The sequence below is a fragment of the Calonectris borealis genome, chromosome Z (genome assembly GCF_964195595.1).
Source record: "Calonectris borealis chromosome Z, bCalBor7.hap1.2, whole genome shotgun sequence".
Lineage (NCBI taxonomy): Eukaryota > Metazoa > Chordata > Aves > Procellariiformes > Procellariidae > Calonectris > Calonectris borealis.
Window position 1 is genome coordinate 74,412,243 of NC_134352.1, and position 12,216 is coordinate 74,424,458.

General features: G+C 38.9%; 1 protein-coding gene across 1 annotated transcript in view; it reads left to right on the plus strand.

Annotated features, from left to right (window-relative positions):
- ADAMTS12 (ADAM metallopeptidase with thrombospondin type 1 motif 12) overlaps window positions 1-12,216 on the plus strand; it is a 171,946-nt gene that overhangs the window by 89,518 nt on the left and 70,212 nt on the right. Inside the window, exons 4-9 of the mRNA XM_075136524.1 lie at window positions 2,724-2,920; window positions 4,744-4,827; window positions 6,879-7,003; window positions 8,320-8,469; window positions 11,045-11,188; window positions 11,880-12,024. Coding sequence (XP_074992625.1) covers window positions 2,724-2,920; window positions 4,744-4,827; window positions 6,879-7,003; window positions 8,320-8,469; window positions 11,045-11,188; window positions 11,880-12,024 — 845 coding nt within the window. The remainder of the gene's footprint in view (window positions 1-2,723; window positions 2,921-4,743; window positions 4,828-6,878; window positions 7,004-8,319; window positions 8,470-11,044; window positions 11,189-11,879; window positions 12,025-12,216) is intronic.

Sequence of the window (12,216 nt, forward strand, 5' to 3'; positions counted from 1 at the left end):
AGACTTAACACAGTAGAGATCCAGTCCTTAGATGACACCCTTCCAGGTTAGATCCCTGCACTGGAGGGGATTGGTCACGGAGGACAGAGTTTTGTCTGCAGAATCCTCTTGCTACCTGGCATTAATTTTCACAGCTTGAATCTCTTTTGAGATTTTCCTGTGGTACATAGCCTCGTGCTTAACCAGGATGCCAAACATTTCCCTGAGGATTGTTCACTGTTGCAGTCTGTATGGCTTTAAACATTTTTACCTCCAGTGCTATCACCTGTCCAGACAATAAACAAAACTCTTTGCTAGATGTGAATACAAAGCCTGACAGCTGGTGTGATGTTTTGTTTGGCCATAAACAAATCACTTAACCAGCAGTCTAAACAGAATTTTTTGTTCAAATAGCTGCGGGGAAGGTTTTTCTCAACACGAAACCCTTAAAAATGTAGATACTGAGAACTGCGCTTCATACAAAAAAGAATGCTGAAAACCATGCAAAGGTACAAGAGAGACTAATGAATGCATCTCATAAGTAGCCCCTCATAGAGGTGACTATTGCAGTAACTGAACAAAGACTGGGTGAAATAACTTTCTTTATTGACTAACTTTTTTTACTAGTTGATGTATCTACAGGACAGAGTCTCTTTGTTTGGGTGCATAGGATGACACTGACAAGTGATTTGGGTTGGTAATCACAAAGGAAATTTATATTCTTGGGCTCTTTATAGTGACAGTGTATGGATAGTAAAACTTATAAGCATACATGTTTATTGGAATTTATTTACATTTATTCAAACTTCTCTTACATTAAATTATTTTTTAATGCTGTTTGCCTTGCCAAGCAGGTCAAAATCTTATGGTTCTTTGTCCTTCACAAGCAGTACTTTCAGCATCTTTTAAAATGCAAATGCCAGTTCTTGCAGAAAGAAATCTACTTACAACTATTTTTATTTCTTTATTTATTATATTCTAAATCTACAATATAGAATACATGACATCCTGCACAGTATATTACTTCAGCTTCATACAGTATCCTTTAAAAGGTGGTCCAGGAAGGTACAGGTTTCCAATTAGTAGAATGAACCTGACTGGGGTACATTTGTAGGTTTGTGTGCTTCTCGGTGGTATGTGCCTGGTGCTGGCTGAAATCCTGAACTGGTACGGCGACGTAGCGCTAACTGGTCACAGTGTGTGTCAACTAATGGAGCTGCTGTATACTGCACGCATGGGCACTGCGGCTCAGTTCTAAATGTGCAATGTGGCTGCTGTAGTTTTGATTATTAATGTGGCATATTTCAATTTTACACATAATGTGTTATCAGTATCAGCATTTCTTTCTCTAGGCATCTTTCAGATTGTCCTCAGAGAACCCATTTCTAAAAACCTGTGCATCTTCTTTTGCACATATACAATAAACCAAGATAGCAATCACCTTTTATGCTGAGAGTTGTATTATACATATCATTATTAGTTCAATGGTGCCACATTTCGTAGACATGCAAGATGCCGTGATATGTTCTGGCTGCACTTAGGTCTTCTAAAGGACAAACAGCGTATTCATGACAAATGCGTAACAGACCTTCTGCTGGTGTGAACACAAGATTCGGGACCTACCTGCCAGGTCATCCATTCTTCAAGGGAAGAGTGGTCTGGGTAACTGTCCCTCAACATTTAGCAGTGCTGGGAGGTAGAGGTATTGCTGGATACCTATGGTGGTAACCCAGTAGTGGGGGTAATGCTGGGCAGGCTGTAAGCACTTTGAGCTGTCTTTCTGCCCCATCTGGAATAAGGACATCCTTTTCCATGAGTGAGATGCAATATCTGTAACAGCAACAAGCTCTCCTGATCCTTCCTAGGACTTGGGGAATCCCAGTACCATAGAAGTGTTTCTCTGGCTTCTGGGTTGGAAAAATGCCACCAGTTGCTGTCAGACTGGCATCTCTCACTTCTTTTTCAGTATTTACATCCCCGGTATTTCCCTGGTAACACAGTCAGCTGGCGTTCAAAGCTAGAATGAATGGAGAGTAATTAGCCCCACTGAGTGCAGTGCAAGGTTGCTAGCAACTCTACAGAGCAAAGACTTCTTCCTGAAAGGCATTAGAGGCACAGATCCCAAAATTATAGTGGAAATGGTAAGTGCTTCGCCTGTCAGTCAGAATGACAGCAGCTGAGGAGCCCACGGCTGTCTGCCTGGCTGGTATTTACATGACACCTACTGGTGAAGTGTCCCCACTCTTCGGGGATATTTTCCATGCACAGAACAAACTATTCATGGATGTGCCACAGCACTGGGCTTCACGTGCCATCCTGCTGAAAATAAGAGCTGCCTGTGGAGGAAGCGTATCCTTTATCTTAAACTATGAACTGGTGTCATTAGAGAGTTTAGACCCAAACCACAGAAGAGAAATTCCTTGAAAATGGCATCCAAATTCAATTTCTTTAGCTTGGCTCTGTCTTGGACCTTAATCCCTGTTTGGGTAGGGGTAACTTTTGGGTACGTGTTTAATCCATCTAGGGCAGTATTCAGAACTTTACTGGACAGGGCCCTTAGCAGGCTGGTGTCATGTTGGAGTTGGTCCTGCTGTGGGTCAGATAGGTGGCAGCCAGAAGTCCTTCCAACCTATGTCATCCTGTGATTCTGCGATGCTACCATTCTGTCTGCAAGTGTTACAGCCATACACTTAAAATCAAGCTTGAAAATGCTTTCAAGTCAGTGTTGCTTCTTATTCTTCCAGATACCCTCAACTTTTTCAAACAGCAGCAGCATGGGAGGGAGAGATGGGAACAAAATCATAAGGCTGTCAGAAAGGTTTCTCGGCGCTCTGTCAGCAAGGAGCGATGGGTGGAGACGCTTGTGGTTGCAGACAGTAAGATGGTTGAATATCATGGAAGTGACCATGTGGAATCATATATCCTCACTATAATGAATATGGTATGTACAATATTTCCTTTTTTTAGATAGGCGAATGAAGCAAATTTTAACTTGATTATGTTACTCATCACCTTGAAACAAGTCTGTAATATTGTTCACTGAAAGAATTGTAATATCATGGAAACTCTGTATTTTAAAGCATTTCTTACCTTATATTTTGCATAGGCATAATTTTTCTCTGGATTTTAAGTGAGAGAAGTTTCATACCTATAAATGCTAGTACTAATTTTCTTTCCATTGAAATTCCCTGTCTCCCCTGGAACCTGTTGCTCATTGGTGATTTCAGTTTGGTAGCTACAGCAACAGAGAGAAATTCTACAGTTTTAAGCATATGGATTCTTTCCCATGTCTGTGGATGAGAAAAGCACACAGGAGCCCATTGGAAAATGTAGTAACTTATCAAGAGCTAAAATATCAGTGTGTTACTGTTTTGGTCACAAATCCAAACAGCACCGTATGAGTTGTTATGAAGAAAATTAACTCTATACCAGTTAAAACCAGTACAACTGTTTTTCCAGATAAGTATCCTACCTATAATACAAAGTCCATGTTGAAAAAAAAAAAAATCTCTAACTTCCAATGTTTTCCTGTGTGGCAAACTTGAAAATGTAAGTTGACCTGGGAAAAGCAATAGCGTTTCATGAGACTGCCTTACAGATATGTCTTCAGTTATTATCTATATATATAGTAGATATTGACCTTGCAGAGTCTATTGAGGATGTCTTCTATGTAGTTACCGTGGTATATGTGTAATATATATGTGAAATTAATCACAGTGTAATTCTAGCCATGGTAACTGATCTGTCCCTTATGTTTATACAGTATGTTCCAAACTGTGCCCCAAGCAGTCTGACTCGCTACTGAGGCAGTGAGCCTGATTAAACAGACACAAAGCTTATTTGAGCATGTGAGATTTTGTCCACACAGGGAAAATATGTGGAATAAAATCCTGTCACGATCAGATTCAGGAGCAAACAAGTCTTTTTCTCTGTGGTGTGTACCTGAGATATTAGGGTTACTCACAATGATTCAGTCTTCAGTCTAATACCTTTAAAAAGGCACATATCCAAATCAGACCTTTGGAAACACAATTTCCACTTCATTCTCTTAATTTCTCCTTTAACGGTCTTCTCCAAAACAGTTTTAACCCAAACACAATTCATTTTGTCCGTTCATATTTCTTTTGATATATGGCATAGCTCACATATAGATAGGTTATGGCTATCTTCTATCCTGATTCCCTTTCCTCCTGCCTAATTCAACATTGTGATCATGTTTATGACGTTTGGGTCAAATTTTTGCTGAGTTCAGTTCTTGCTCTTTTTTTATGTGGATTCTTTTTTTAATAGATTCGTTATCTTTGCTTTTGTTCTTATCATCCTCTTCTGTGCTGTGAAAACACAGTATCCATCAGAACGATTTGATATGCTGGATTTTTTGCACCCTGAGTGGACCTCTCCATCAGTGTTACATGACTCAAGATACTGCGTTCTTTTCTGCTAGTGTTTTTTAAGAACTCTGAAGTTCTTTAAAAGGAAATTGACATAAAATAATCTTGTGTGTGCTTTTACTCTTTAGCTTAGTAACTTTTGCCAAGTCCTGTATCATCACTCATTTGGCAGAGCTGCCCTTTGCAGTAGTTCTACCATTTATTGCATTTCAGTAAACTTTCAACGAAGTGCATTGAGGATTTAAAAAACAAAACAACACCCTCACCCCAAGATGAACAGTGTGCTTGAAGTAAATGTCATATTTTCCCTCTAAAGTCCTGTTCTGCTATAGAGGAATCAGTTAATCTCATATACCTCCTGGCTCTGGCACAGGTCACAGGGTTGTTCCACGATCCAAGCATTGGCAATGCAATTCACATTGTGCTGGTCCGGCTCATCCTCTTTGAGGAGGAGGAGGTAAGGTTTTTATTTTCCTCAAAATGTTGCTTATAAAACTTGGGAGTTCAATGCATTAAGCTATAATTATGGAGAGGAGGGTTTATTTGCTTAAAATAATGTGTTCATTTTACTCTTCTATTAAACTTTGGCGTGTCTGCTTTTAGAATAAATGCTGCCCCGGATGGCAAAGTATTTAGCTGATGACTTCAGGTATTTCTGCATAAAATCACCAAGGAAAATGTAATTAAAACAGGCAAATTAGGAATGGGGAAATGCAATCTCCCCACTGTCAAAAGAACATGGGATGCCAAGGAAGACTAGATGAGAAACAGAAATTATGCATCATCACTCAGAATCTAATCACCTAGCATTAGAATCATAGAATCATAGAATCATTAAGGTTGGAAAAGACCTCTAAGATCATCAAGTCCAACTGTCAACCCAACAGCACCATGCCCACTACACCATGTCCCTAAGCGCCTCATCTACACGTCTTTTAAATACTTCCAGGGATGGTGACTCCACCACTTCCCTGGGCAGCCTGTTCCAAGGCCTGACCACTCTTTCGGTAAAGAAATTTCTCCTAATGTCCAGCCTAAACCTCCCCTGGCACAACTTGAGGCCGTTTCCTCTCGTCCTATAGCTAGTTACTTGGGAGAAGAGACCAACACCCACCTCACTACAACCTCCTTTCAGGTAGTTGTAGAGCGTGATGAGCATTACCTGAAATGTAATGCTAGAGTATTTGCAGGTCTCTGAAGAAGTAAATCTGTTACTGTGCAGCTCAAACACACATTTTTCTTTTTAGATCTCTTTTGAAACAAAAAAATGAGGACTAGGTAGATGCTAATTGCTGTAAACTAGCTGTATATTGGTAGTTTCCAACGTCTCTCATTCACAAATATGTTGCTACATGTGTAAATACATGCTGATTGTCATAATTTTGTAGTTATTTTTAAAACACTGTGCATGACATAGCTTGCTCTGACTGCAGGAACACATTAAGGGGATTTTCTCAGTGGCTTATGGTTTATAACCACAAACCGGATGTGGTTCAATGCTTTTGAAGCAGTGAACCAAGCCGTGGGGCCAGGCTATGTCTTCTGAAATAATTGTTAGAATCCGAGTCTCTCCTTACAGCCCTTAGTGTAAGAATATGCAGGCCAGAAACTGTAGTTCGCATCTTAACAGGACAATTAGGACCTGAAGTCCACGGTGACCTTCAGTTTAGTTTACTTGCTGTATTTCTGTGGCTGTTTTGATAATAAGCCATGGATTCCTGTTCATTTGAGCATGGCAATGTTGGAAGCAGCAGTGTTGGATATCTTTCAAAATTTGGTTGTAAGTTACCCAGGTTACCCAGAAATTACTATCTGGTAACAGTGTTATTTAGATGCTTTGTAAAAAGTTTACTTTACTTAAATAGGGTAAACTATTAGAGATAAGATACGGTGAATGCCCAAGACCAGAAATGAGGAAATATTGTTTTGTATTAATTTATTTTTCATACTGTGTATTTCAGAAGAAATTTCAGTAACTTGCATGTATACTATATAATAATAAGATGAGGAAGCAACATCTATGACTGCATTGTTTCTCTTGGAATTGAAAAATATTGTGAAAGAAATATACCCTTAGAAGCATAATTGTTCCCTGATCATGACATTGTTCACATAACATTGAGTTACAAACTTGAGCATGAAGTCCCACATTAATTAGTCTTTACCGTCTCTATAGAGGAAAACTTGCTTTCAAGAGAATATAAAATGTTTGTTTCAAAGTTTCAATTCAGTGTTGGATCTTATGAAGCTCACTTACCAAAAAATATGTACGTTTCTGCATTTAATTTTTCCTTTAGCTGCACCAATTACAAAAATGTCAACATTTTAACTTAATATTCAATATGTTAGATAAATAGATGTCATTGCTCCTAACGATGGCTCTAGCTTTAGGCAAAAGCACAATCAATTGCATTTCAAAGATTACCCAGCTACACAGCTAACATCACTGACATGTTATGGCAATGCAGTGTGGTCTTTACAATAATATTTTCCTTCATTTTCCATCAGCAAGGCTTGAAGATAGTTCACCATGCTGATAAGACACTAGCCAGCTTCTGCAAGTGGCAGAAGAATGTCAATCCTAAGAGTGATGTCAACCCTACACACCATGATGTGGCTGTCCTTCTAACCAGGTATGACAGCGGTTCAGCGGCTGTGACTGACTATTGTTTAGTTGTGGTTTTTTGGTGATGATTTTTTTTTATAGTCTCATGCCATCAGTTAGTTTATCCTGCGTAGAACCCAGTAAAGTGTTCTGATAAAGACACGCTGTTTCTGAAACACCGTGTTAATGCAAAAATTACCTAGTGTGAGTGTCTCTGACACTTATACAGGCAGATGATATGAGCTATATTTTAAAAACATGGTTAAAGTTAGACCTGCTATACCTTTTAAAGGGATTGTTTTTCATTTGTTTTCACAGTACATATAACACTTTATGTATGCATGTGGGTGCTTTATTAGGGATGCATCTTAGTCAGGAAATTGAGATCTGTATGTTCCGAGAGATTAGCAATTTGCAGAGCTCAGGTCATTTTCCGCACTTGATCCTATCTCATTTTGTGCTGAATCACTTCTCTATTATTCTTTGAGGCAATATACCAAAACAACGTTGCATGTAGGTGAACAACTCCGTAATGACAAATCCTAAAGTAATATACAGGTGCAGCTCAGAAAGGAAGAGTATTTTGCAAACACAGTGCCATTTATTTTTAAGCTTTGAAGTGTATGATTTTTAAACATTACCCCCGTATTTAAGAGACATTAAATATTTTTTTACATGCGGGCAAGGGAGGCCCAGAAAACTTAAAGGTGCTTTGTGAAGTTACACAGGGAGTTTGTGGCAGGGCATGAAACAGAACTTCCACAGGTCCGTAAAAATGGATCCAGTCTGCGCACAACTGAGAGAAAAGATTGGGTCTAAGGTCTGTAAAAAAAAAGTCCTAAGTTAAAGTCTAAAGGCAAAAAAACCACAACACAAAAAGCCCCCCTCAAGTGGTACAGTAAAGAAGAGAGTCAACAAATCTTAAAATAAGAATGAGAAAAAGAAGTCTTACAATGATGTGTGGTTTCCCTGTTCAAATAAACAGGCTTCAAACAGTTCACTTGAATGAAGCTGCGGTGTGGTGAGTTTAATAAACCATACTTCAAAATGCTGTCAGAGGTGGAGGTTTTAAAACTTTTTCCTAAGCGAATTGACAATAAACACACGTATTTAGACACTACAGCAACATAAATTTTGGCTACAAATTATAGCAGTATAATATGATAGTAGCAGAACAAGTGCATGTTGTTGTTGCATATGTTTGTAAAAATGTTAACACTATGCTTTGCTCAAAATGCAAATTAGCACTATCCGTTGTAAGATGGGGACTTACCATTTAATGTAAGTGACACTCTACAGTTGGTTTTAAGCTCTCTTAATGGCATGCCTCTTTTGTGATTCTAGAAAGGACATTTGTGCTGGCATGAATCGTCCATGTGAAACCTTAGGTTTGTCTCATCTGTCAGGCATGTGTCAACCTCACAGAAGCTGTAACATCAATGAAGATTCTGGGCTTCCGTTGGCTTTCACTATTGCTCATGAACTTGGACACAGGTATAGTTGAAAGTGAAGGAGGGACCTAGCTGAGTTTAATTTATTATTTGTATGTTAATACTCAAATTGGCAGACAAACAAAACAAGGAGTGAGTTAATGTCTCTATTATTAAAATCAAAACTGTGTTTTTTCTAAGCAAAGGAGTAAGAAAGAGATTCTTAAGCCTTTGACCTTTGTTTATATTTACAAATACTGTCCACCCCTTTTAACACAATCTGCTACAGCAGTATATCACGAGGAAATAATTAAGCTACAAAGAAGCATCACTTAATCGTGCTAATTTTTCCGAACATATACTGAATTACTATGCAATTACTTTAGATGATCTCCAAATAATTTATATAAAACATACCTGTTTCATTATATCAAGGTATTTCGATATTGCAGATTAGCTAGAATCCATTTTTAATTCAAGCAGTCAAACTTCACAGAAATTTCAAATCTTTGTTCTCCTTTCTGACAAACAAAGAAAGTAACTTTTGGGCATTTCTTAATAACTGGTATCTTCTGTATATTAATATTGCTATTAATATAGGTCAAGTCAACTGAAGTTCCTGGGCATTTAGTTTTGGACACAGCTAAACTTTTTATGATTGGGTATGTTTGCTTGAAACCAGATTTCTCAGTATTTCCCATTTCTAAGGGTGTTTTGGCTGGTTAGTTGGTTTATTACACTCACCTGAAAAAATTCTGGTTTTTGAATCTGTTTTGGCACTGAGCTGTTTTCCCCCGGGTAGAGGCCTATCTCATGGATACTCTGTTTTTGCTGTAATGCCTGCACTTTTCAGCTAGACTGTGTTGCTTGGCTAGGTGACATGTTCACTGCTGTATCTACAATCACATTACTTTCATTATGCACCCAGCCACAAGTCAGGATGAAGTCTGTACTTCCTGATGGGATATAATAATAATAATCTGATACAAAGATTATTCAAGTATTGATCCTATCACCTTAATTGGCCTTTCTTTATCCAACCCCTCAATTGCCAGAAAGGAAATAGTAGAAGTAAATAATGCTGAAATCATTACAATTGGATCTGGGTGCTTTGGGTTTAGTTATTTAGTTCCCACAATCTCTTGCTGACAGGGAGTTTTTTTCGTTAACACTAGTTATCAGAAGACACTTCTTCCCCATAGAGCTGTGTGTGACCTTCTCCTGGTCTAGCCTGGGTGGCTGGTAACTCACTGTCCTTTGGATGCTGTGAGATAGAGTGCTGCTATACTTGCCTTTGCAGGAGCGGTGCAGGGCCTTGCCTGTAAGAATTGTCTCCACAAAGAAAATTAAATACTGTAGGGTTTGTTGTTAACATGAAACCATCCTTCCCTCAAGCCAGGTTAGAGTACATATGTTAAGAAGTTTGAGAATGGACAATAAAAGTCTGTAAGAACAGCTGAGCAAAAAATGAGAAGAAAGCCACGCACCCATTCCTTAGATGAATTCCAAAAGTCAACTCTTCGCCAGACTGTCCCTCTAGCTGTTCGCAGCCTCCTGTGTCAATAGACCCTCTTCATGGAAAAGAGCCTGTCAGCAAGGGGACACACTTGCTTTTATGCCTCAGACCCATTACTGGAGTTGATTCTGACTGAAATCGTGCCCTGCGTTTGGAACATTTGAATCATGGTACGATTACGTTTTCCAGAAACAGTCTTAAGTGGTTTGAAGTCACTTTGCCTGATCCGTGACTGAATTGCGACCTGAGTCAGTCACTGCTCTTTAACACAAGGGCTTACACACCTTCAGATGTTAACAGTGTAAGTGTCAACATCTTCATATATCAATATCTTTGTATATTATTATTTCAGGTAATCTCCTTCACAATGAGGTCATGTGGAGGCATATATGTTGAATGCTGAATTGAATCCCACCCGAAATTTTTTATCTTTATGACTTTTACAAGCTGTTGAATGAAGACATTTCGTAATAAGCCAGAGAAGCTGGAGGGAAGCATGTTGGGAAAACCTTCTATGGAGATCTGTTTGTAAGGCACAGTTTGAGAAAGCTGAATAGGAAGAAGGTTGGAGGCAAATTCACTGAACGTTCAGTAATTTTGAAAACAATATCTCTGTTTCAATCTATCAAAAGAGGTTTAAAAAGAAACAAGCAATAGAGACGTGATTATAAGAGAGCGTAGGACAGAGTGTTACAAAGCCTGATCTTAGTTAAAGTGGTACAAGTCTGAAATAACTGGGATCCAAGTGCTAGGAAGCGCTCTTAGCTTTAGCAGCTTTAACATAACTTTGGGGCTTAAACTGTGACTCCTGGCCTGACTATGCAATAGTGTTTTGACTTCCTTAAAAATACCCCTGAGTATAGTCTCTGACAGTCTGTTCTTTATTTTGTGCAGGACAATATTGCTGTAATAGCAGACATGTTTGAAAGCCTGTTGGAGTGTAGATTTTTTGTAGGTTTTGGGTCAGATCTTCCATATTTTTTTTTTTAGCAAACAGGTATCTACAGCTCATCAGGAGAGGAAGCAACCTTAGTGTCTTTTTAAGCACAGTGTGGAACCCATAGGTATGTGTTGTGGTACAGCCAATCAGCTGGAATTGTTAAATGTTGGTTTTTATCTCCAGTTTTGGTATCCAGCACGATGGAAAAGAGAATGACTGTGAGCCTGTTGGAAAGCGCCCATATATTATGTCCCGACAGTTGCAATATGATCCTACTCCACTCACCTGGTCGCAGTGCAGCAAGGAATACATCACACGTTTCCTAGAGTGAGTGGTCAAGTTGTAGCATTTCCCTGAAATGAGTACAACTGTATGTGAGATGTTTATGTGGAGTTTAAAGTAAATCCTGTATTATTATGTTACTAAATGTAGGTTTTTATGGTCTGCTTGAGTTAATTCCCATGGAGGGCATACCCCAAGTTTATTACTCACTTAGTATTTGAGTAAAGCTCCATTATATTCTTGTTTACTGGAAGTGAACTTGAGTCTTGTTGTATTGGCTCAGGTTTGGTGCAACCTGCAGCTTTTTGCAGTTATCAGGAAGAAAGAAGCCTTTCCATCAAGGACTCTCATGGAACATCATAGACCTTGCCTCTGGCCACAATGACATGTGCTTGACTTCAATGACTTGTTCAAATTTGTTATGTTCTTTCTAAAAGCAGCAGTATGGTATAACTTTAACCAGAGGCTGCAGAGTGCTCTGAAGCCACTTTGCAAACCATAATGACCTCATGATATTTCCACTTTGACAAGCTATATTTTGCCTTTGTAAACCCTCCCTTACTAGATGGAGTGCTGTTTGTTAGCACTTCAGCATAACTTAGCTGGAATCTGGAGGTATTATTTCCAAAGGCCGTATGCAAAATTACCATTAAGAATTAGGTATTGAAAATCTGTATAGAAGTGTCAAAAAATTGTGGTTGTAGGGGGTTTTTTAATAGGCAATTTTTGTCTTTAGCCGCGGGTGGGGATTCTGTCTGGATGATATCCCCCAAAAAGAAGTTTTAAAGTCCCCAGTCATTGCTCCTGGAGTGATTTATGATGTGCATCACCAGTGCCAGCTTCAGTATGGTTCCAATGCCACCTTCTGTGAAGATGTGGACGTAAGTGCTGTGTGTTTTTCTTCATTCTCCTAATGAAAACTTCAGCTTCTTGAGCAGTGTGGAAGTGCAGTTAGGGAACCTCAGTTGCTAACTACAAATGCAGCATGATCAGAGTTTCATAGGCTAGATGTGCAGTGCATTGCATAACACTGTTTTAATTCCACTCTGCAGATTCTGGACGTGAGTTGTTGC